Raw genomic sequence first — 25,473 nt, 5'->3', positions numbered from 1 at the left:
GCAGCCATTTTTTTGCTGCGGTGCCCGGGGAGCAGTTGGGGGTTCGGTGCCTTGCTCAAGGGCACCTCAGTCGTGGTATTGAAGGTGGAAGAGAGCGCTGTACATTCACTCCCCCCACCTACAATCCCTGCCGGTACGAGACTCGAACCCAAAACCTTTGCGTTACGAGTCCGACTCTAACCATTAGACCACGACTTCCCCCAAATAAAGTGGATGTGCAATGACACACTTCTGTAGGTAAATACTAAACTAAAATTACCATACATCTAATAATACATCTAATACGCATGTGTATATATTACAGCCAACTATAGTAGGACCACTGATTTAATGTGTGATAAGACATCTGTAGCTCTATTTATTTGGTGTGTTCCTGCAGCTCTGCTGATATGCAAGTCAGTTTGGTTAAAGGCATCTGCCAATCATCTTGTCTGTAAATATTATGCAGATATGATCTTATAAATATTTGTCAAACTAATGTTTTAAAACTAAAACATGGATTTTAATATGAAACACAGGACAGACACTGTTAGATCAGGTTTGGATTAAACCTCATTTTGTCCTGCTCTAACTAGCGGGGGAGGGGTGCGCCATGTGACGCGCGCTGGTTTCACTTAGGTCCTGTAAGCAACTGTAAACGGCCTCCCTGGAGCTCTTGTCTTTTATTCGGTTTCGTTGCTAGACTGAAGCGAGAAGTATTTTCAGCATGTCTGGGAGAGGCAAAGGCGGTAAAGGACTCGGGAAAGGAGGCGCTAAGCGGCACCGTAAAGTGCTGCGGGATAACATCCAGGGAATCACCAAACCCGCCATTCGTCGTCTGGCGCGCCGCGGCGGCGTCAAGCGCATCTCCGGTCTGATCTACGAGGAGACCCGCGGTGTGCTGAAGGTGTTCCTGGAGAACGTGATCCGCGACGCCGTCACCTACACCGAGCACGCCAAGAGAAAGACCGTCACCGCCATGGACGTGGTGTACGCGCTGAAGCGACAGGGACGCACCTTGTACGGCTTCGGAGGATAAACGCCTTTAAACCACGAACCCAACGGCTCTTTTAAGAGCCACCCACGCGCTCACATAAAGAGACAAAGTTGAAGTTTTGTTTGTTTTATGTTTGTGAAAATGAACTCTAAAACACTCATGAATGAATCCGTTTGAAAAAGGAAAGTTAAATGCTGGTGAGTATTTCACGAGAATGTGAGTACATTAATGTAAAACTAGTTATTCTGTGTTTATTGTCTGTCTCTGGTTTTCTGTGTGCTGTGAAAGCTTCTGTCACTAAAACGCATTCTTCGTGTGTGTAAACCATAGACTGTATAAAGGTGTAAACACCCGGCAATAAAGATCTTTCTCCTGATTCTGATTTTAATTCTCAAAATTGGAGCTCCTATAATGTTACATTTTGCTGTCGGAGGCGTGCATAATGAGAGCATATGTCTTTTTTTTCTTACATGTCATTCTCATTTGCTTGTTTAGCCTTTCCTTTGAATTAATTTAATAAAATAAAGAGAAAATACAATCAGATGGCAATGACGCTTTAGTTAGAAAATAAGGGAAATTGGCAGGACAAATGAGGACAATAAAAACGGTCTAATCGTTGTTTTCCTTTCTCCAGATTCTCTCAGTTGGTTTATTAGGGATTTTATAGATTACACTGTTTTATATTGATCCTGTGTGATATTTGAGACGCATTTCTTGTATAGAATAAAACGAACAAAAAGAGCGGGAATTGAAACAAAGGAAACGCGGGCTGATGTCTTCAAACACGGAGCGGTGGGCGGGGCTATCATTTCACCGCCTGTGATTGGCCCTCGTTCCGCTCGTGATACTTCGAGTTGTCCAATCACACACGGGTTTATGGGTTTAGTCTGTGAAAACACGCAATCAGAAGCGTCCACATCTCTGTGATAATTAGCATAGATTAGTGAATAAATGCCTCTGTCTCGCTCGTTCTAATTATCGTCTTGTGAGGTTTGATTTCGCAACAGCATCATGCCTGAACCAGCAAAGTCCGCGCCTAAGAAGGGTTCCAAGAAGGCCGTCACTAAGACCGCAGCGAAGGGAGGAAAGAAGCGCAGAAAAAGCAGGAAGGAGAGCTACGCGATCTACGTCTCCTGTCATTTTCTTTTGCTTGTTTAGCCTTCCTTTGGATTAAAGTGGTTTATAAATTATAAATTAAATTGGCAGAACAACAGAAGAGAATAAAGAAAGTGTCTAATCGGTATTGCTCTCCTTTCTCCAAATTATCTCCAATTTATATATATATACAAATTACACTGTTTGATATTTATGCTGTGATATTTAAGACGGATTTGTTTTGTATAGAATATAACAAAACAAAAAGAGCGGGAATTGAAACAAAGGAAACGTGGGCTGATTTTCAAACACTGAGCGGTGGGCGGGGCTATCATTTCACCGCCTGTGATTGGCCCTCGTTCCGCTCGTGATACTTCGAGTTGTCCAATCACACACGGGTTTATGGGTTTAGTCTGTGAAAACACGCAATCAGAAGCGTCCACATCTCTGTGATAATTAGCATAGATTAGTGAATAAATGCCTCTGTCTCGCTCGTTCTAATTATCGTCTTGTGAGGTTTGATTTCGCAACAGCATCATGCCTGAACCAGCAAAGTCCGCGCCTAAGAAGGGTTCCAAGAAGGCCGTCACTAAGACCGCAGCGAAGGGAGGAAAGAAGCGCAGGAAGAGCAGGAAGGAGAGCTACGCCATCTACGTCTACAAAGTGCTGAAGCAGGTTCATCCTGACACCGGGATCTCTTCGAAGGCGATGGGCATCATGAACTCTTTCGTCAACGACATCTTCGAGCGCATCGCCGGTGAAGCGTCTCGTCTCGCTCACTACAACAAGCGCTCCACCATCACTTCCCGAGAGATCCAGACCGCCGTGCGTCTGCTGCTGCCCGGGGAGCTGGCCAAGCACGCCGTGTCTGAGGGCACCAAGGCCGTCACCAAGTACACCAGCTCCAAGTAGAGCTCCGCTGCAGCGCACACACACAAAGGCTCTTTTAAGAGCCACCCATCTTCTCACTGAAAGACACTTTAATTGTGAAGAGCGTTTGTAACTTCCAACCAGTCTTAGTTTTTCTTAAAATACAGCAATGTTCTAGTAGTCTCTTAGTTTCATAACGGCGTTTGTTTTCGTGATGGAAAGTTCGGCTCTTTTTTTCAAAGATTCGGCTCTCAGAAGAGCTAGTTCTTACGGCTCCCAAATGGCTGATTATTTATTACTCGGAGCCTTCTATTTTAGCCCAATTCATTAATTGTGAAGGGTTTTTTTTTTTTTTTTTCAGTTTTTTTCATAAAAGCTGTATTTTTATGCATTTTTTCTTCTAAAAAAATTAAATGCACTGATACTATTTAACATTTTAATAAAACTAATAACACTAGTCTTCAGTGCAGTTTGGCATTCAGAAATATCAGATGCCTCAGCTTGGATGTGCTGATGCGATTTCTCCACTGATTATTTATCCTGTTTTTGAGAAGACTCTGAGGGACAGATGTTGTAACAATGCAGTGTCTTCCTACCGTTACTTTAACCAACGCGCTTGCGTTTAAATCCGGCTCCCGTCTCTCTGTCGCTGTGTATCTGGCCTGTACCACTGCACTCGCTGTCTTCAGAGCGTGTCCCCATTCCTTTCACATAATGGTATGATCCTAGTCTATCCTCCCATGTGATTAGCCGCATGTGTATTTTTATTTTTTTTTTGTAGCGAAAAAATGCATAAAAATAAGGCATTAATGAAAACACAAAAAAAATTGCTTCCTATCACACAAACCATTTGCAATTGCTAAATTGTCCTAAAATAGAAGGCTCCAGCTGAAGATTCGGCTCTCCCCGACGGGATTCGCTACAAAGAATCGGCTCTTAGAGACGGCTGGTTCGCGAACGACACATCACTAGTTTGTTGGACACCTGAGCAAAAACATTCTTTATACCAGACCTACACAGCGCGCACACAAAACAAGTGTGTAACTTTTAACTTTAATGTGCTATTTGTATTTAATTCGACCCGTGATTAAATGATGTACATTTAGGTTACCTGAGAACTTTTTTTTTTACAGTATAATACACTGCCATTCAAAAGTTTGGGATCAATAATGTTTATTAAAGGAGTTTCTTATGCTTATCAAGTCTGTATCTATTTGATAAAAATATTGAATATTATATCACAAAATAATAGTCAAATATTATTGCAATTTAAAATAAAAGTTTTCTATATGAATCTCTGTTAAACTGTAATTTATTTCTGTGATGCGCAGCTGTATTTTCAGCATCATTACTCCAGTCTTCAGTGTCACATGATCTTCAGAAATCATTCTAATATGCTGATTTGCTGCTCAAGAAACATTTCTGATTATTATCAGTGTTGGAACTGTTGTGCTGCTTCATATTTTTTGGGGACCTGTGATATTTTTTCAGGATTCTTTGATAAATAAAACGTTTAAAAGAACAGTGTTTATTCAAAATGGAAATGTGTTAAATGGATAAAAAGTGATAGTAACAACTTATATTGCTATAATGCTGTTCTTTTTAAGATTTTATTAATCAAAGAATCAAAGAAAAAAGTATCACAGGTTCCAAAAAACATAAACTCTATAGCGACATCAACGCTATAGCAACATAAACTCTATAGCGACATCAACGCTATAGCAACATCAACTCTATAGCGACATCAACTCTATAGCGACATTAACTCTATAGCGACATCATCTCTATAGCGACATCAACTGTATAGCGACATCATCTCTATAGCGATATCAACTCTATAGCGATATCAACTCTATAGTGATATCAACTCTATAGCGATATCAACTCTATAGCGACATCATCTCTATAGCGACATCAACTGTATAGCAACATCAACTCTATAGCGACATCAACTCTATAGTGACATCAACTCTATAGCGACATCAACTCTATAGCGGTTTGCCTGAGGATTGCCATTCATTCGCTTTCGCAAATGGCTTTCCCAACTCATGTATGTGTGCGCGGCACATTAATTCTTCTGCGCGGCCGCGGTGCAAGAAGTGCGCAGCTTAGATGCTTAGATCACATTGCTGATGAGATTTTCAGTTAGTTCCTTAGAGATGTCCATGCTTAACCTACAAAATGAGTTACTCAAAACCGCAAAAAAGACAATCAAATATTTGATTACTTTTATTAATGAGTACTCAATAAATACAAATAAACGCATGATTTGTTGACCCTGTAAAGATTGCTGAATCGTTTTCAATAAAGCAATGGCTTTGGAGCCAGACACTCGTTTCTTCTCAGACAGCTGGGGAGAGAACACCGAATTATTATTATAATCCTGTGCATGAAATGGAGTCACATCAGTTTCAAGCAGAGGTGGACACAGTACACAACTCCATTACTAGAGTTAAAGTACAAATACTGCTGGTCAAATATTACTCCAGTACAAGTGAAAGATGTAAAGACAGATTTTTACTTGAGTAAAAGTACAGAAGTACCTGCTTTTAAAAGAGTCCAGCGTGAGCGGCGCCACACTCATAATTACTCCGTTTATTGTTCATAAATGCTGATGAGGTGTATAGATCAGGCCTGTCTGACTGGTGTGAATGTATTTTGTGACAGAAGAAAGATATTCATTCATAAAAGATATTCATATCCATGGGGCAGAAATTAATCTGCTGCACTTGTTTTTATGAACCCAGTTCTGGTTCCCAGACCAAGACTGAATCAGCACACATGCAGTGGTGTGTCTTTACTTTCATTCTCATGTAAAATCTTCCTCCGGTTTGAAATGGTTTAATTTGAAATTGGAAATATTGTGTAATAAAAGGTTTTATCATTAACTTTCTGATCAAAAAAATGTTGAACTGCAAATAATTGCACATACAAATGGAAATATGAATCTGCAGATTAAAGGGGTGAAGACCTCTGCAAAATACTTGTGTGCATAAATTTGTTGATTATCAGCAATTCTGATATATTGCATATATAATTTGCAAATGTCTCTGTGCTGTTATGATAAAAGTATTTGAAAATGTCTTAAAATATCTGTTAATTCTCATTTACTGAAGCCAGTGATGTCTATTTTCTAATATAATCTTATTAAAAATACTCTAGCAGAATATTGTATTGCACAGTGTTTATATTTCCCACATTAATTTATATTGCGTGTGAAATGAATGCATCATTTGTGGTGAGAGAGGACATTAGTTTCCAGAAAAAAAACAGAAATACAGAGTTCTGGCATGAAACTCTAGATGGCGCAGTCCGATAGGTCTAACTCAATCTGACCTAATGACACCATTATCACATGGCACAGCTGATTGGTTCTCTCCTGTATCGGTAGCCAATGAGATCGCTGCTCAACATTCAAATATATGACTAGTGCTTGCCGTAGCAGTGCAGCTTGCTTCAGAACAGTGAAATCAACACCTAAGATAAGTGAATGCTCTTCTAATCCAAATGGCTGTATATTGTGTGGTCTGCCTAATTGAATTCAAAAATGAGCAACCATAAACAAGTTTAGCTAAGTGTCATGTTAGCAGTTTGCATTGTATGCAGGAGCGAATATTAAGCATATTAGCAGCAGCATTTAGCATCTGTGTTTATACAGCTGGAGCAAAACGCAGTTTAGAGCATATGTAATCGCTCTGAGGACACGCCGATAGTAACGGACATGAAACAGGTTAAATGAAATAAGCATTCTTGTGTATGCATTTCAGAGGGGCTTCACCATATACATCGGCGATTATCCCAGTGTTCACGTTCGTTATTTCTAAGGTCGATCTTTTCATTGTGATGAGTGTGTGGTTGATTTCAGCTGCATGCAGCGTCAGAAGCCCGTGCTTATCGCAGTCAAATCAATGAAAGTGTTGCGGGAGAAGGGAATTAAGAGTTATCGCTATGGTTGTTGCAGTTTCGAGTGAAATGCATTATGGGTAGTGTACTTATGAGAAATGTGCTCGTGTGCGGTGTAATTCAGAAAACGGAGAAAGAAAGTTTATATTCTGCTTTATTTGTTCATTCAAGTTCAGTCCACCCAGGTTTTTGTGCACTGTAATCCTGATAACTTATCTACACCAGAGAGTAAATGACATGCAACGGCTAACTTTGTCCATCTCATCATTGCACAAGCATGAATTAACAAGCTGTTATGCTGCCTCTGCGACTGATGAAGTGGAGATAGTAACAGCAGTTATCAAATGACTAAATTATGATATTTGCTCAGGTGGGTGCTGGGGTTGTATCTATCGGATTGCAACGTATATCCATTTTGTTAATTAAACATTACGCATAGTGTGCGTCTAATTAGTGTAAGCCGGATGCATGCATGCCCACTGATGCAGCAGTTTATCCTTATATTCAGCGGCATGCATATATTGGCTTGTATTGTTTTGTGTTCCGTGTCTCCTGCTTTGTGGAGGGTTATTTCATGTATGTTATATTTGCAGCAGCAGTATTTCTTACATGCTCACAGCAGCATGTTGTGGATGTATTTGCAGTAGCAAGTCTCGGTACTTGCTCTGCCGCAGCAACGTAGCAGATCTATTGCGCCAAGACCAAATACATTAACATTGTCATGTACATTACCATGCCAATCCCTCAGAGAGCTATGACAGAAACCGGTTTATGACATGAAAGGGGTTTGAAATTTCACACATTTCCGGGCATATAAAAGGATTGCGCTGCCTTCTCTGAATAGTGAACAACAGCTGACTGTCAGCAGAGCCGTAAGACAATTTACACATTTCTCTGTCTTATAAAATCATATTTATCGTTTAATTGTGGGACATGCAAGTGTCCTGTATGTCTTTACATGTATCATACTTACATCATGAGAACCACCAAATAAAATACATAAGAACAAAGTTCAAACGGTTTTTCTATAAAATACATTCAGATTAATTATTACAAAACAAATACATATTTGTTTTCTGAAAGCCGGGCTAAATGAGTAAACTATATTATCATACATATGTCCTGTGTTGTTGTTGTTGTTTCTGTGTTTGAGTGTACATGTCTATATTAATAATAGTCTGATGATTGAAAATGAGTTTTTAACTGCAAACTCTCAAGTTTCCTAAAGATGGTTACAGTCAGCATGATTCTATACGTAAACCTTTAAATCAGAGTCTTAGGAAACAGAAACCCAGGCAAAATGTGACAATAATACTGTTGGAAACACTATTGAATGGGTGGATTTCCAATCCCCTCCTCTTCTAGTAAATGATGAATACGTTATCATAGTTCTCTTGAAACTAGAGTATCTATTGTGGTATTTATGTTAAAGCCCCGATATACTTCAAACGAAATCGAAGAACAAACTGAAATGACGTAATTTCGAACAAAATCAGGCCGAAACGAAGTTTGTTTTGGCAGTTCGAAACAGCTCACCAAAGCGAACTTTTTGCGGGGAGCTTGTTTTGCCTCCTAAACACCTTTGAGCTACCATTGGTCCGTGGCGATTACGCAGTCGGTGGGTGTGTTCTTGAACTCTGCCACCTTTGACTTGCGTTTTTTTTTGTTTTGTTTTTTTGTTTACCGGTTCGTTTCTCATTCCATGGAGGCCAGACTATCTTGCGGGCTGTGCACGGTCAAATCTTGAATGTTTCTGCCACACTTTGTTGCGTGGCCCCACAAGGTAGTACTCGGAGTGTCAGGGCCAGTCTCTCCGTCGTGGAGATCTGTGTCCTGTGCGTTTTTGCATGTTTCACATATGGCACAGCGAGTAACATCAACTTATGTATCTTTTTACTTAACCTCTCTGTTTCAGACCCCAGCAAACGAACACATACATTGGTCAGGCATGACAGAATGCTTTCAGCACAATCAAACTCGATGCATCACTGAACACTAACTCAATGCATTATCAAACAACACTTGTGTGAGAACATAACAGATACCCTTTTCAAGAGATCGTCAAACCGCGCGGCACACATTCTGAAGTATGAAAAATGCACTTCCTCATCTGTGCTCCGCATTTGCTGAATTAAAATGGCAAACTCGCCATCATTCTTTGTTTTCGTTAAGTAGACATACCATCTACGTCGCTTGTTCTTGTTCTTGAATAGATCAATGCTACTGCCAGATGTTTAGGGAACTGTTCTTCTCTCACAGCCGCCATTGTTGTTGTGTTTCGGGGTACACGCGCGCGGCGTGACTCATGTTTGTAACCCCGCCTCCAGCAGCGCCGGGGTGTCGGAATGTTCAAAAACCGTATACCGTCGCTTAGTCTTTTCCAACTTCTTTTTGCCCTCAAACGAAGAACGATAAAGAACTTTGTTTGAAGTATATCGGGGCCTTTACAGGCAATGCCTGTATTTGGTATCTGAGAGGTGACTGAGGGTCAGACTCATGTCAGGGATAAAGTAACTGTGTTTTTACATGAATAAAACACGTGTGGCTGTGGCGAATTCATGTAGAAACACAAAAAAGCTGAACACACACAATTGTTCATGATTCATTTCAATTCTGATGACATTATCTCTAAAACTGTAAATTAAACATCTTCTCAAACCATATCAGGACTGATGATGTACCAGTTACCTTCATATAATCCCAGTGAAAAATCTCAATTCCAGCTACATTTAGAGAGTCCTGTCGTGCCTCGACATTGTATGGTCCGATATGTTCGAGACTCAAGACATTAACCCTGATGTGGATTTTTACCCAGAGAATTTATCATGGGTTGAAAGGGATGGCATTGATGATTTAATAGAGTTAATTGAGAAAAGAAAACGCTGTCTCATCACTGATGTTTCTGTACGATACCAGTCTGGCATCTGGTAAGTTTCATCTTCAGATGCGTGAGAGAACCGGAGGCGGATGGTAATTTATAAATGTAACACTTTTATATGTACTCGTATACATGTTACTGTAAACTACAAAACTATTGCTCTGTATCTAAAAACAATATCGTTAGTAGGACATAAATTGCACCTTAATCTCTACGGCACGTTTCCGATCAAGTCAAATGACGTCACCTTTGAAACAATCTGTATTATATTAAGCGCTATAGAGACAAAGATATTAAATAATAATAATGTTGCAGTAATATAACATATAAATAACATAACTGCAAAAGATGTCTGTTTATCTGCAGAATCAGTGGCGAAGCGAGTAAAACGGCAAGTGATCGACGCGATCGACCCGAGTTCCATTCATTTATTTGAAATAAAAATAAAGGAAATATTTGAAAAGTGGAAATAAAATGCCTCATTAATAATATAGTGTTATTGCGTATTGTCCCAATTAGACGGCAGCCATTTAATAACATTAGTAAATGTGATAATTTACACTCAATATGGTATTACATACAGTTTTATAATGCACTACAGTACTGAAGTATAAATATTTCCCACCTAACTACTATTTACACTTAGTAGAAAACACTGCTATTTTAGTGTAAACTAAATTTATCATTATTTGCACTTAGCGTAACTAGAATATATCACTTTTTCCACTTGGTGTAACTACCAAAAAGAAAATATCATTGATCAGTTAACGACAGCTCAGTGTTTGATTCAGTTCTGTTCATTAATTATTAAATTAGTTCAATTGGGTAATATAGTATCGTTTGCTAGTATGAACCCTTATTAACAAGCCTTTGTAAAAATAATGGTTAGCACATTTATGACAGCTTCAGTGTTTGTCATGTCACACTGTAGCAGACTACTCTGAAACATGTTTTGCTTATTGTATACGGTTTCACACATTATTCTTTAAAAGTAGTAGGCAGTATACACTGTGTACTGAGCAGTAGGCAGTATGTTAGTATGTCATTTTGAACACAGCCAGTCATTTTCCCTTCACCTGATTTACTCAGACTTCTGAAGACTTCAGTATGTGTTAAAAAACATGATTAAATTGGATCCAGGGCAACCACTCCATGTATGAGTGAATTATAATATAATATAATATATACAATATATATAATATAAATATAATTGTATTATTATTTTTATTGTTTTCAACATTGTATAATACTACTGAAGACACTGAAATTGTGACGGAACAAATACGGAATTATGTAGCCAACAAAAACATGTCAAATAAAGCAGAATACGTTTTATATTTTCAATTCGTCTCCACCTTTTGCTTTGACCGCTTTGCTCAGCCTCGCGAGGACATCAGCTGGAATGGTTTCCCACAATCTTGAATCCCAAACCATCTCCGCTGGATGTAGATCGGGTGATTGTGGAGGACACACAGCTCTTATATAACCTAGAGGTGTGTTTGGGGTCCTTGTCCTGTTGGAAACAAATGATGGCCCCACTAAGAGCAAACCAGATGGGATGGCGTGTCGCTTCAAAATGCTGCGGTAGTCATACTGGTTAATACAATACACTAGTCATACACCAGCAAAGCCCCGTCACACCTCGTCCAGTGGAACCGTCCTTCTAACAAACACAAGGCGGTCAGAACCAAAAGTCTCACATTTGCACTCATCAGACCCTAGGACAGTTTTCCCCTGATCCGCTCCTTGTGTTTCTCGGCCCAAGTACGCCTCTGATGGGTTCTTTCTTTGCTGTGATCCGACCATGATTTCTCCTCTGAACAGTGGATGTTGAAATATGTCCGAGAAGCGTTTATGTGGGCTGTAATCTGAGGTTTCTATTAATGTACAATGTTGAAAGTAATACAAATAAAGAAAAAACACTGAAGGAGAAGGTGTGTTCAAACTTTTGACTGGTAGTGTAGTTGGAACAACTTCATTTTTATTTTTGAATGTGTAATCAACTTTGTTGAAATTTGTGTTGATGCTACAAATGAAGTTCCTCTAACAGTGTAGTTTGTTGGTTTAACATAATTTAATGAGTTGCAACTCAAAAAAAGTTGATGCAAACTGTTTTTGTTGAGCCAAAAAGCCATTACTTCCGAATCTTACATCTTTTTAGAAAAAAAAAGCGTACAGTATTACACTATTCACAAACACAAATGGCAACCATGTTTTCATTATAGTAAAATGACACGCCTTCATTTTTGCGTTTAATGTCTCGTTCAGGCTCTGGTTCAGTCGTGCCTCATGCTTCTGGCTGACGATCAACAGTTGTGTTTATTACGCAAATTAAGTTATTGCCTTTTATGATTGTTGACCGTACAACATTATCACAGTTAGATCTTGGGTAAACGCCAATTTACTGCTCATGAACGACTATCACAAAACATTAATAAACACTCATAATGGAGTGTCAGAATAGGATTGGAGATATTAAAATAGACTGTTGAAGTTTGTGCTCTCACACTACTTTACAACTGTACATGTTTATTGTGTTACCTTTTTGTAGTTTTAATATTTATATTTTTTATATGTAATATTTTTTATTACAATCATTTATTACCGTAACCCTATTTCCTACCAAAATACATTAACAATCACAATAACTTATAAACGCTGTCAAAAATGAGCAGTTTGACTAGTTTATGTTGTACTGTAATCTCAAGCAGCAGGAGCTCAAGCTACAAGCCGAGAAACTATTTCAGCTGACATCTGCCGAGTGTAATGTAATAAAGCAGCTGGATCAAACGTGCTTAAATCTACGCACTGACCAAACGAAGCTGTGAATTTGCTCAAACGCTTCAGTGTTCGTTTGAACTTTCAGCACGACGGCATCTGACGCAGATTCCTGATTCGTTAGATTCCTTTAAGTCTCCGTATAGACTAATGTGGAGTAGACGTCACAGTTACGTCACTTGCAGCTGCGCGCGCATTGTGGCACAGAACTGCAGGGAAACGAGTAAAATCCATGGAATAAGAGAAAACTAATTATTGTTGTGCCTTCAGAAGGAAACAAGCGATAAAACAAGCATCTTCCGTCCGAAGATTGTGGTTGTATTTCAGGGCAAAGCAAAAAAACTGAAAGTGAAGTGACGTGTGGCCAAGTATGATGACCCATACTCATTTGTGAATTTGTGCTCTGCATTTAACCCACACACACGATGTTATCTTATTTGTGTGCATTGGTTTTATATGTACTAAACATGCTAACAAAACAATCACCATCAGAATGACTTTCCAAAATAAAAGACCACAACAGAAGTTAATGCAGCTGTGTTATCCTTGGCGAAGAAATAGTAACGCAGTTCTATTACTACTCTATATCAAGTAAAAACAAACTCAAGTTTACCATCAAACCTGAGCGTCTAACCATAGTAAATAAGTTAAGCAATTTCATTAATTAAAACAAGCCTGCATTATGTCCATAAACAAATCACTAAAAGAAAGCCTTTACAGAGCAAGAACGATACCTAACATCACTTTTTAAGCTCTTTCAGTGAGAAGATGTGTGGCTCTTAAAAGAGCCTTTGTGTGTGTGTGCGCTGCAATGGAGCTCTACTTGGAGCTGGTGTACTTGGTGACGGCCTTGGTGCCCTCAGACACGGCGTGCTTGGCCAGCTCCCCGGGCAGCAGCAGACGCACGGCGGTCTGGATCTCTCGGGAAGTGATGGTGGAGCGCTTGTTGTAGTGAGCGAGACGAGACGCTTCACCGGCGATGCGCTCGAAGATGTCGTTGACGAAAGAGTTCATGATGCCCATCGCCTTCGAAGAGATCCCGGTGTCAGGATGAACCTGCTTCAGCACTTTGTAGACGTAGATGGCGTAGCTCTCCTTCCTGCTCTTTCTGCGCTTCTTTCCTCCCTTCGCTGCGGTCTTAGTGACGGTCTTCTTGGAGCCCTTCTTAGGCGCGGACTTCGCTGGTTCAGGCATGACGCTGCTGCGAGATCAAACCTCACGATACGATAATTAGAACAAGCGAGACAGAGGCATTTATTCACTAATCTATGCTAATGTTCACAGAGATGTGGACGCTTCTGATTGCGTGTTTTCACAGACTAAACCCATAAACCCGTGTGTGATTGGACAACTCGAAGAATCACGAGCGGAACGAGGGCCAATCACAGGCGGTGAAATGATAGCCCCGCCCACCGCTCAGTGTTTGAAAATCAGCCCACGTTTCCTTTTTCAATTCCCGCTCTTTTTGTTAGTTACATTCTGTTTAAGAAAATAAATGCGTCTCAAATATCACACAGGATCAATATCAAAAGTGTAATTTATAAAAAAAAACACCATAAACCCACTGATAACATTTGGAGAAAGTGGCGTGCTCGGTGTAGGTGACGGCGTCGCGGATCACGTTCTCCAGGAACACCTTCAGCACACCGCGGGTCTCCTCGTAGATCAGACCGGAGATACGCTTGACGCCGCCGCGGCGCGCCAGACGACGAATAGCGGGTTTGGTGATTCCCTGGATGTTATCCCGCAGCACTTTACGGTGCCGCTTAGCGCCTCCTTTCCCGAGTCCTTTACCGCCTTTGCCTCTTCCAGACATGCTGAAAATACTTCTTGCTTCAGTCTAGCGTCGAAACCGAATAAAAGACAAGCGCTCCAGGGAGGCAGTTTACAGTTGCTTACAGGACCTAAGTGAAACCAGCGCGCGTCACATGGCGCACCCCTCCCCCGCTAGTTAGAGCAGGACACAATGAGGTTTAATCCAAACCTGATCTAACAGTGTCTGTCCTGTGTTTCATATTAAAATCCATGTTTTCCATGATTCACTAGACAAAGAAGATTTATTTATAAGATCATCTGCTTCATGTTTACATGTATTAAGCACAGATCAAACCCCGCCGGCTGAGATGCTGCTGCAGTGTTTTTCTGAACTTGTGAAAGGCTTTCAATCAAACAATAATCTGAAGAATCCTGCCTGAAGTAAATGTTTTCTTTGAAGATTGTGTTAAAAAGAGTCTAATCTATTTTAAATAGAAAATTTGCGTATTTTAATTGTACTTTGTGGAGGTTTTGGCTTCAGGAGATCTTTGGGCCAGTGTGTACGGTTTTCAATCAAACAATAATCAGAAGAATCCTGCCTGAAGTAAAAGAAAAAAATAAAATATTTGAAGATTGTGTTAAGAAGAGTCTAATCTACTTTAAATTGCAAAATTGCAGACTTTAATTGTACTTTGTGGAGGTTTTGGCTTCAGGAGATCTTTGGGCCAAACAGGCCGTGTTGCCCAAACCATGCCAACCTAAGGCTATAACCAGCAGCAGAGGAATATGTTACTGCGCCGCAAGTCTGTGAACTGCTGGAACAGTGCTGACATTAATTAACTGACCCCGTTATTTCTCGTCAGCCCAAAGTATTCTCAGTTCCCACCACTCGTGAATGCATGGATCCATGGGAAGAGTCATGAACATGGACTCCGTCCACAAACTTCTTCAAAGTTTATTATTACATCAGTAGATTATATAGATACATTGTAAGCTGTGGTGTAGTGGTTTATCCTATAATAATTATACACTACATCATATAAGAATGTAAGGGGAAAACAAATACAAATACATATACATCTGGCGGAATGATACCTTCACCCAGACCGAACTCATTAACTTGAGTCTGAGGAGGCCCCACCATCATCTCACCATTTGAACCCAAGAAGAGATATACGTATATACGCATGCGTGCATACAGTGAGATACAGAGAGAGGAGGACTAAAGAGAGGAGGGAACGCACAGGCAAACTCACAGAAATATTCTGGTGGAGAGCGTGATATATTCTAACAAACAGCAAAGAGACTTCTACAGAACCTTGCTCGAACAACAAGAAAGAAGTTTCAAAACTTGTGTATATCATAGTTGATTCTTCAAACAGAAACTAGCTAATAATATCACTACTTGTGTTGGTGTACCCCTGGATTATATATCAGGAAACTTTCCTATTATTTCTACTTTTTAAGCCACCTGAAATTCAGGAAATAAGTGAGATTATTGATGAATTAAAATTATTTTCAGCTGGCCATGATGATATTTCTGTATTTCTTTGTCAAGCAGGTGAAATGTTCAATATTGCATCCACTTGTTCACGTTTTTCTCTTTCTTTGAAAACAGGCATTGTACCAGAGGATTTAAAAATAGCTAAAGTTATTCCTCAGTTTAAAGCAGAAGATCTGCAATGTTTTAACAACTATAGACTTATTTCTACTGTGCCATGTTTCTCAAAACTTTTAGGAAAAAATATTATATAAACGGATAATTTTTCACTTAGACACAAATTATATTCTTTACAAACATAAATATGGATACAGAGAAAAAACAAAACAAAAAAAAACATTGCTTCACCTGATTCAAGTTTCAAGTCAAGTTTATTTGTACCCGTATTTTCTAATAATATTACCAAGGGGCAACATGTATATCGAAAATAGCAGAGGACCTAGGACAGATCCTTGTGGCACTCCACCTGATTGACAAATTTACCCTTGCACTTGAAAATCAAGAATTTACTTGCAGTATTTTTTTAGACCTGTCAAAAGCTTTTGATACAGTTATTCGTTACATTTTATTGGAAAAGTTGCACAAATATGGTTCTTACAATTTTACATATAAATGGTTGAAGAATTGCATTTTTAATAGAAGAGGGTTTGTTTGTTTTAAGGGTTGCTACTCCAGCAAAGCAAGTCTACACTGTGGGGTTCCTCAGGGGTCCATACTTGGACCATTGCTATTTCTTATTTATATAAATGACTTGTCGAAAGTTTCAAATATCTTTACTCCAGTAATGTTTGCTGATGACACAACCGTTGAGTTGGACTTTGAGTTGGAGGGAACAAGCTGATTACGTGAGCAGAAAAATACATAAATCTGCAGGTTTAATAAGGAGGGCTAGGCATCTTGTTACTACAGAGTGTCTTCTTGCACTTTACTATAGTTTATTCGTATCTTTCATATTGTAATATAGTTTGGGCGAGTACTTTTCCTAAAAAAAAAATCGTTATTCTTCAGAAGCGTTTTGTTAGGATTGCAGCCCGATCAAACATATGTACTTCATCTGCTTCTTTATTTCATAAACTTATTTTATTTTATTACTTTTTATGATATGACTATTTTTCAAATATGTGTATTTATTTATAAGAGATATTCAGGTGAGGGTAACATTCCAGAGCAGTTCAGAATGAATTCAAAGTAAATTCACAGGTTCACTGTTAACTCGTCAATTTTCAGGTTTTCGTCTTTTTAAAGTTCTCACTTGTAGAGTCAATACTTGTCAATTACTTGATAAGAGTTAGGGGTATTAAATTATGTAATGGTTAGCAAAAAAAATGTTCCTCTTTAACATGTTATAAAAAATAATGTATAAACGATCACTTTAATGTTGCCTTGTAATAGTGTATTTTTCTTTGTTTTCTTATGCATTTACCATATAGATTGTTTTTGGAGTATATCATTTCTAGTTTTTTGACATATGTTGTAATTAATTTGTAGTAATTTATATTTATTATTGTAATTTAGCTCCTTTTTTTTTCTCTACATCGTTCAGTTGGAGACTCTAAATAAGCCCTTTGGATTTTCTTCCTGCACAGTATATGGATTTTACTTTTTTGTTGTGTTAAGCCCTTTGTGCAAAATAAATAAATAACAGAAACTTTAAAAACAAAACAAAAAAACATACCGCTTTGACTTTCATATCATAATTGTCTATAGAGCTGCAGAAACACGCACCAAAGTAAACCGAGAGCTACAGATTATATCAAACAATAAATCAGTACTTGTCAACTCCACCATAAAATAAACACCTATTATAACGAAATTACCTCTACTTGCACATAAAACAATCACAAGACACATTTATGACATCTATGTGTGTTATATTCAGCATTACAGTAGAAACTCTCATTCAGTGTGATCGTGGTGGCTCTTAAAAGAGCCTTTGGGGTGTAACGCGGCTGCTGCAGCGGCGGGGTTAAGCGCGCTCTCCGCGGATGCGGCGGGCCAGCTGGATGTCTTTGGGCATGATGGTGACTCTCTTGGCGTGGATGGCGCACAGGTTGGTGTCCTCAAACAGACCGACCAAATAAGCCTCGCTGGCCTCCTGCAGGGCCATGACAGCGGAGCTCTGGAAGCGCAGGTCCGTCTTGAAATCCTGAGCGATTTCTCGCACCAGACGCTGGAAAGGCAGTTTGCGGATCAGCAGCTCGGTGGACTTCTGATAGCGGCGGATCTCTCGGAGAGCCACGGTCCCGGGCCTGTAACGGTGGGGCTTCTTGACGCCGCCGGTAGCTGGGGCGCTCTTTCGGGCGGCTTTAGTAGCGAGCTGCTTCCTCGGGGCTTTGCCACCGGTGGACTTACGAGCGGTCTGCTTGGTTCTTGCCATCGCTGAGATCTACTTCTTCCTCCGTCTTGAGTGAGTAGAAAATGCTGCTGTATGTTACGCGCCTGCTTTTAAAGCATCATACGGCCACAGCTTATGGCGTCATGAAGGTGCAGAGGCTTGTGATTGGCTGATATGTGAGGTATGCGTTCGACTGCTAGCCAGTGACTGCGCACCTACTGTTTTAAAATGGAGCCGTTTGTTTCCCGCTCAAAATGCTTTGTTTATTACTTTATGCATCTAACAAACACTCTACACCAATACACATTTTACAAGTTGTTTACTAATATTGCTTTATATAATCTTCACTAAATAATTTATTAATCGTTTTACATACTCTCCATCTGTTCATTGTATGAACAATTACTAATTTGGATATAATTTTCATATGCACATTTACGTTGTCATCAAGAGTGTAACAAACTAAAAGAAGAGCGCTCTCTATCAGATAAAATGTGTGGCTCTTAAAAGAGCCTTTGGTTTCAGAAAGACACTAGAATCTTTTTACTTGGCTTTGGCGGGTTTCTCGCTCTTCTTGGGCAGCAGCACGGCCTGGATGTTGGGCAGCACGCCGCCCTGAGCGATGGTCACTCGGCCCAGGAGTTTGTTCAGCTCCTCATCATTGCGCACCGCCAGCTGCAGATGACGGGGAATGATGCGGGTCTTCTTGTTGTCTCTGGCGGCGTTTCCAGCCAACTCCAGGATCTCGGCGGTGAGATACTCGAGCACAGCCGCCAGATAGACGGGAGCTCCGGCACCGACGCGCTCTGCGTAGTTACCTTTGCGGAGAAGCCTGTGAACACGACCGACGGGGAACTGCAGTCCTGCTCTAGAGGAGCGAGTCTTGGCCTTTGCTCTCGCCTTGCCACCAGTTTTGCCTCTTCCACTCATTGCTGGATGTATAAACGTCAACGTTTATAAAACACAAATAAACCAAAGAGCCACACTCTACTGTATTTAAAAGAGCGTGCGAGTCGCCCATTGGTTTAGAGTCTGTAAGATTTCAAACCAATCACTGATCTTCCCTCCAACACTGACCTCCGAAGCCACGCCCCCACAGCTGGCGGTCTGATTGTGCTGCATTACGTAACAACGCGACAGAAAACAATGAAGAAATTGTGACGGTGTGCTAAAGTAGTTCAAAATAATTGTCAAGGTAAAAAGCATTTAAACTAATGTTTTTATCCTAATTAAATTAAGATATATGATCTATTAAAGCTGTTGATGTAAAGATATGTGAATAACTGGCTTTTCTAAATACACAGTCAACATGTAAAACATTGAGTCAAGGTAAACTCAGATACACTTCTATTTTATCTTTTTGTCACCTTTTTATTTGCACCGTATACTTCTGATTGTAGGCATACTCCGTCATCTTGCTGTCTACAAAAGTTTTCTGATGACACTGAACTTGTGGCTCTAATCAAACAAAATAATGATTTGGACAATAGAAGAGAGCTTCAGCTTGTTGTTATATGGCGTGATTATTTTTTATTTTTTCCCACACTGGCATACCCTTTCAACAGGAAGTTTTTTTTTAGTTCAATACTTCTTAGTAAGATGAGATTGAAATGCTCCAAACATATAATGCAGTGATTGAGAGCTGAAGAAATAAAGGCTCCTCAGAAGATGTGAGATGTTCTGGAGGCTTGTGAATATCATTCCTCCGCTGAGGAACAGTGAAAGTAAAGCTGTTGGAAACAAACGCTCCTCAAAAGATCCTGAGGATCTGAAGGTTGTTAGATAATTAAGATCCAGATCCTGTCAGAAAATATCTGTTGTGTCTGGTAACAGAACTAGTCAGCAGACTAATCTAATACCTAAAACCTGTTAACAACAAGTCTTGTCTGGTACCCAAAACTGTATTAAGAGTCTTCGATCAGCTGAGAAGTTGACTAAGCAAAGCCAGAGAAGAGCAGAAGCAGGAGATGAAGTGATGATAAAAAGGTGCAGAGTTTACTGAATAATCTCAGTTGTGTATAACTTCGTCTGACCAGCACAAATCCAACAAGTGTTATTATTCCAAACGGCTATTTAAAATATTAGTAAGCTTAATATATATATATATATATATACATAAAATCATAATTTATTGGGTACTTTCAATTGGGAGGTGGTTGTCCCGATTTCAATTTAGGAAAATTATATTGAAATATTTTTTATTTATTTTTTTATTCTTTTAAAAAGTCAAGTAAAAAAAAATATATATATATTTATTTTACATTTTCTTTGTAAATTATGAAACTTTATGTAAAAACACGTGTCCTGCATTTCCATGTCACTACCGAAACTGAAACTGAAGACTGAAATTAACAACAGTCCTACATTTATGATCAGGACATATTTATGTGTCTCTCTCATAGCTACAGGTAGATAGCACCCATCATTTCAAGGTAAATGTGTTCAAAAGTATGACAAATCTGTGTGTAACTGTAAGGAACGTAACTACCGAACAACTTTTTGCTGCAATTAAGCACACTTTTTTGGGAGTCATTCCATATGATTTAATGTTTATGTGTGTACAACTGTTCAGAACTGTGCTAGCTAACCATGTGCTGATTAGCATCTTTGAGATGGGTTCAGAGTCACCTGAAATTGTCACTACCGAAACATGCCATCATTGTAGTGACAAAAGGGAACACGTTATCCTCATGTTTGGGAGAAATAAACAAAATTATAGTACAGTTATGACATTTTTTGTATGTTTTATTAGTGTTTTAGTATGCAAGTTTAAATTCAGTAATGTGATGTGGTCGCTACCGAAACATGGGGTGTTCTCACTGTGTGAATATCAACTAATAATCAATAATCAACTATATATGAATCATCAACTAAGGTGTTATGATAGTGTTTGGTTCAATGCATATTCAAACCAACTAATCCTTAACTTTTAAATCAGTATGATCTACTTTTCGCCTTTTACAAAAAAAAAGGATTCAAAATACAACAAATCTCAGAAATTACACTTGAAATATTGTTAAAAATGTAATTGTTATTGATTTACCTCTGAAAAAAAAAAAATATATATATATATAGAGAGAGAGAAATATAAATGACTAATCAATTAATGAATCAATAAAATTAGTATATAAATGGTTAATGAGTATTCTAAATTATATTATAAATGAATGAATGAAGATTCAATTAATATAAAAGACAGAAAGAAAGAAAGAAAGAAAGAAAGAAAGAAATCAGATCATCAGGATCTTTGATGAACGTTTGTTTCCAGAAGCTTTACTTTCACTGTTCATTTTATATTATATATTATTTTGGCAAAGTGGTGGCTAATTTCTATTAATTCATCTAAACTTATTCATAACTCTCCGACCTGAGTTATTATTATTACTATTACTAATAGTACTATGACAGATCATCTCCTGACCAGACATGAGTCACAGACAGACTCGAAGTGTCCGGATGTTTGTGCTTCAAGCTGCCCAAAACAACATCTGTATGAAACACTGCACACGCCCTTCACTGATGCTCATTGCATTAAATTAACTTTCAAACTGTTTCTGAAACACACAGAGGACGAGTTTAATGTTTTATCAACTTTTCCACTTAAACGAGGCATTAAATGCACACGCGGCTTTGTTCGGTGGCTGATGCTCGCCTTGAGTTTGATCTGACCGGGGCAAAACAAACATTTCCTCGCCGCGTGTTTTAGTCTCCACAGAAAGCCAAGAACCTCTGCTTGGTGCTCACTTTGTTTCTACTGCGCCAAACTATTTTAGCACTCGAGTTTTGCTCTTAAATGTAGGAGAAGAAAACACAAGCGCGAGCGGCTCGTTGAGGCGCGCAGACACAGAGCGGGCGGGTTGAGTCTGTAAGGTTCTCATGTGTTAAATAAGAGCGCAGCGCCGCTCGACTTCTGCTCATTGCTTAACCTAGAGAACGTCTGGTTTACTGTAGATTTACACACAGAAAGAGAGATGGCAGAAACCGCCCCAGCTGCTGCCGCGCCGCCGGCCAAAGCACCCAAGAAGAAGTCTGCAGCTAAAGCTAAGAAAGCAGGTCCAGCTGTCGGTGATCTGATCGTTAAAGCCGTGTCTACGTCCAAGGAGAGGAGCGGCGTGTTGGTGATCTGATCGTTAAAGCCGTGTCTGCGTCCAAGGAGAGGAGCGGCGTGTCTCTCGCAGCCCTGAAGAAAGCTCTCGCTGCCAGCGGCTACGACGTGGAGAAGAAGAACTCCCGCATCAAGCTCGCCATCAAGAGCCTGGTGACTAAAGGCACCCTGCTGCAGGTCAAAGGGACCGGCGCCTCCGGCTCCTTCAAGCTCAGCAAGAAGCAAACTGAGACCAAGAAGAAGGCGGCTCCTAAAGCGAAGAAGCCCGCGGCCAAGAAACCCGCTGCTGCCAAGAAGCCCAAGAGCGCAGCGGCAAAGAAGCCCGCCGCTAAGAAATCGCCCAAGAAGGCCAAGAAACCCGCTGCAGCCGCTAAGAAGACGACGAAGAGCCCCAAGAAGGCGAAGAAGCCCGCAGCGCCTAAGAAAGCAGCCAAGAGCCCCAAAAAGGCCAAGACTGCCAAACCCAAGGCGGCAAAGCCTAAAGCTGCCAAGCCTAAAAGAGCAGCTCCCAAGAAGAAGTAAAAACACTTTTATTCCCCAACGGCTCTTTTCAGAGCCACCCACTAACTCTGAAGAAAGAGCAATTCACTTTGTGGAAGTAAGGTTAGGTTAAGAAACAACTAATTGTACTTTACAAACAACACAACAAATAAAACAACAGACGACATCACACTCCATCAACAACTCGTTCACCAGCGTTGTAAACTGCAGGCAACACAATAAATAAGAGCAATAACACAACAACACAATTATTTAATATACACATGGTTCTGTAGAAATTTCCAAAGGGTGCCGCGACTAAAAAAAGGTTGGGAAACTGCTGTAGAACACAGGCTTTACTAATCTCCCACTAAATGAACTCTGAAGTACTAAACATACCATCTAGTGGTCCCTCATAGTACAACATCAGTTTCAGTTTTGCCCTTGTTCTCTTTTCCACAAAAACCTCAAGAGAATCTGGAGTAAAAGCAATAATTGATCCGGCCTTTCTGATCATTTTATTAATCCTCTTCTTATCATCCACAGTGATATTAGCTCCCCAGCAGAGCACTGCATAGAACAGAAGACATAAGAAGCTTTAATACCAAAGTTATTTAACCTCCTCAAAAATAATAATCCTGACTCTGGTTTCTTAAAGACGACCTCACTGTACTTTCTCCAGTTTAATTTACCGTCCAAATGGATGCCAATGTATTTATAAGACTGAACTATTTCTATCTTCTGACCATAGATTGTCACGCTATTACTGCTTCCTTATGTCTTCGGAAATCAATGATCAACTCCTTAGTCTTCTCCACATTAAAAAAAAAAAATAAAAAAAAATAATCACACCATATAACAACAAGCTGAAGCTCTCTTCTATTGGTCAAATCATTATTTTGTTTGATTAGAGCCACAAGTTCAGTGTCATCAGAAAACTTTTGTAGACAGCAAGATGACGGAGTATGCCTACAATCAGAAGTATACGGTGCAAATAAAAAGGTGACAAAAAGATAAAATAGAAGTGTATCTGAGTTTACCTCGACTCAATGTTTTACATGTTGACTGTGTATTTAGAAAAACCAGTTATTCACATATATTGTAACAGCTTTAATGGATCATTGATCTTAATTTAATTAGGGTAAAAACATTAGATTAAATGCCTTTTGCCTTGGCAATTATTTTGAACTACTTTAGCACACCGTCACAATTTCGTTGTTTCTTAATACAGCACAATCAGACCGCCAGCTGTGGGGGCGTGGCTTCGGCGGTGGGTGTTGGAGGGAAGTTCAGTGATTGGTTTGAAATCTTACAGGCTCTAAACCAATGGGCGACTCGCACGCTCTTTTAAAAACAGTAGAGCGGGGCTCATGGGTTTATTATTTCTGGTTTATACGCGTAGACATTTATACATTCAGCAATGAGTGGAAGAGGCAAAACCGGTGGCAAGGCGAGAGCAAAGGCCAAGAGTCGCTCCTCTAGAGCAGGACTGCAGTTCCCCGTCGGTCGTGTTCACAGGCTTCTCCGCAAAGGTAACTACGCACAGCGCGTCGGTGCCGGAGCTCCCGTTTATCTGGCGGCTGTGCTCGAGTATCTCACCGCCGAGATCCTGGAGTTGGCTGGAAACGCCGCCAGAGACAACAAGAAGACCCGCATCATTCCCCGTCACCTGCAGCTGGCGGTGCGCAATGATGAGGAGCTGAACAAACTCCTGGGCCGAGTGACCATCGCTCAGGGCGGCGTGCTGCCCAACATCCAGGCCGTGCTGCTGCCCAAGAAGAGCGAGAAACCCGCCAAAGCCAAATAAACAGATTCTAGTCTGTTTCTGAAACCAAAGGCTCTTTTAAGAGCCGCCCATTTTATCTGACAGAGAGCGCTGTTTTAGTTACCTTAGTGACATAAATTAATATAGACACTTAGTATACACTAAAGCAAGAAAGTTATCAACCAAATGAGTATAATGTACAATTAAGTGTGAGTAACTGCAAATACTATCAACTGCTGGAGACTATTTAAGCCCAAGGAATACATATAAACCAAAGGATAAATGGATATTTCAGAAGAATTATATAAAACAATGTTAGTCGAAAACTTGTGAAGAGTGTATTAGTGTATGTGTTTGATGCATAAAATAATAAACACAACAAAGCATTTTGAGCGGGAAACAAACGGCTCTATTTGAAAATAGGAGGTGCGCAGTCATTGGCTAGCAGTCATGCGCAGACGTCACACATCAGCCAATCACAAGCCTCTACACCTTTATGACGCCATAAGCTGTGGCCGTATGATGCTTTAAAAGCAGGCGCGTAACATACAGGAGCATTTTCTACGCACGCACCGCCGGGAAGAGCGCCCCAGCCACCGGCGGCGTCAAGAAGCCCCACCGTTACAGGCCCGGGACCGTGGCTCTCCGAGAGATCCGCCGCTATCAGAAGTCCACCGAGCTGCTGATCCGCAAACTGCCTTTCCAGCGTCTGGTGCGAGAAATCGCTCAGGATTTCAAGACGGACCTGCGCTTCCAGAGCTCCGCTGTCATGGCCCTGCAGGAGGCCAGCGAGGCTTATTTGGTCGGTCTGTTTGAGGACACCAACCTGTGCGCCATCCACGCCAAGAGAGTCACCATCATGCCCAAAGACATCCAGCTGGCCCGCCGCATCCGCGGAGAGCGCGCTTAACCCCGCCGCTGCAGCAGCCGCGTTACACCCCAAAGGCTCTTTTAAGAGCCACCACGATCACACTGAATGAGAGTTTCTACTGTAATGCTGAATATAAATCAAAAACTAACATAGCCTTTGAA

The 25,473-nt window shown here is 40.2% G+C and overlaps 9 protein-coding genes across 10 annotated transcripts in view; 5 read left to right on the top strand and 4 right to left on the bottom strand.

The window, feature by feature from the left end:
• LOC107667925 (histone H4) overlaps positions 1-1,085 on the top strand; it is a 4,901-nt gene extending 3,816 nt beyond the window's left edge. The window contains exon 2 of one of the 2 annotated variants that reach the window (XM_016459664.1): positions 697-1,085. In XM_016459664.1, coding sequence (XP_016315150.1) covers positions 707-1,018 — 312 coding nt within the window. In that variant the 5' untranslated portion in view covers positions 697-706 and the 3' untranslated portion in view covers positions 1,019-1,085. The remainder of the gene's footprint in view (positions 1-696) is intronic. The other variant, XM_016459665.1, reaches the window with a different exon arrangement.
• LOC107667919 (histone H3) overlaps positions 1-25,473 on the top strand; it is a 25,982-nt gene extending 509 nt beyond the window's left edge. Inside the window, exon 2 of the mRNA XM_016459658.1 lies at positions 25,022-25,473. Within this exon, the coding sequence (XP_016315144.1) occupies positions 25,022-25,351 (330 nt within the window). The 3' untranslated portion in view covers positions 25,352-25,473. The remainder of the gene's footprint in view (positions 1-25,021) is intronic.
• On the top strand, positions 2,589-3,028 carry LOC107667923 (histone H2B-like). The gene has a single exon (XM_016459662.1). It carries the CDS (start codon positions 2,609-2,611, stop codon positions 2,981-2,983), a length of 375 nt encoding a protein of 124 aa, XP_016315148.1. The 5' UTR covers positions 2,589-2,608; the 3' UTR covers positions 2,984-3,028.
• On the bottom strand, positions 13,282-13,713 carry LOC107667924 (histone H2B-like). Its single transcript, XM_016459663.1, has one exon. The coding sequence runs from the start codon at positions 13,692-13,694 to the stop codon at positions 13,320-13,322; it is 375 nt and encodes a 124-aa protein (XP_016315149.1). The 5' UTR covers positions 13,695-13,713; the 3' UTR covers positions 13,282-13,319.
• On the bottom strand, positions 13,973-14,367 carry LOC107667917 (histone H4-like). The gene is made up of 2 exons (XM_016459655.1): positions 14,066-14,367; positions 13,973-13,979 (listed from the first exon to the last, which is right to left on the bottom strand). The coding sequence occupies exons 1-2, from the start codon at positions 14,314-14,316 to the stop codon at positions 13,973-13,975; spliced, it is 258 nt and encodes an 85-aa protein (XP_016315141.1). The 5' UTR covers positions 14,317-14,367.
• LOC107667920 (histone H3) lies at positions 17,630-18,177 on the bottom strand. Its single transcript, XM_016459659.1, has one exon. The coding sequence runs from the start codon at positions 18,131-18,133 to the stop codon at positions 17,723-17,725; it is 411 nt and encodes a 136-aa protein (XP_016315145.1). The 5' UTR covers positions 18,134-18,177; the 3' UTR covers positions 17,630-17,722.
• LOC107667921 (histone H2A-like) lies at positions 18,625-19,041 on the bottom strand. Its single transcript, XM_016459660.1, has one exon. The coding sequence runs from the start codon at positions 19,019-19,021 to the stop codon at positions 18,635-18,637; it is 387 nt and encodes a 128-aa protein (XP_016315146.1). The 5' UTR covers positions 19,022-19,041; the 3' UTR covers positions 18,625-18,634.
• Positions 21,717-22,778, top strand: LOC107667918 (histone H1-like). Its single transcript, XM_016459656.1, has 2 exons — positions 21,717-22,161; positions 22,215-22,778. Exons 1-2 carry the CDS (start codon positions 22,063-22,065, stop codon positions 22,716-22,718), a joined length of 603 nt encoding a protein of 200 aa, XP_016315142.1. The 5' UTR covers positions 21,717-22,062; the 3' UTR covers positions 22,719-22,778.
• On the top strand, positions 24,079-24,519 carry LOC107667922 (histone H2A-like). Its single transcript, XM_016459661.1, has one exon. It carries the CDS (start codon positions 24,097-24,099, stop codon positions 24,481-24,483), a length of 387 nt encoding a protein of 128 aa, XP_016315147.1. The 5' UTR covers positions 24,079-24,096; the 3' UTR covers positions 24,484-24,519.

The sequence above is a fragment of the Sinocyclocheilus anshuiensis genome, unplaced genomic scaffold (genome assembly GCF_001515605.1).
Source record: "Sinocyclocheilus anshuiensis isolate Anshui unplaced genomic scaffold, SAMN03320099.WGS_v1.1 scaffold3108, whole genome shotgun sequence".
Lineage (NCBI taxonomy): Eukaryota > Metazoa > Chordata > Actinopteri > Cypriniformes > Cyprinidae > Sinocyclocheilus > Sinocyclocheilus anshuiensis.
This window is presented reverse-complemented; position numbering and strand designations above follow the sequence as displayed.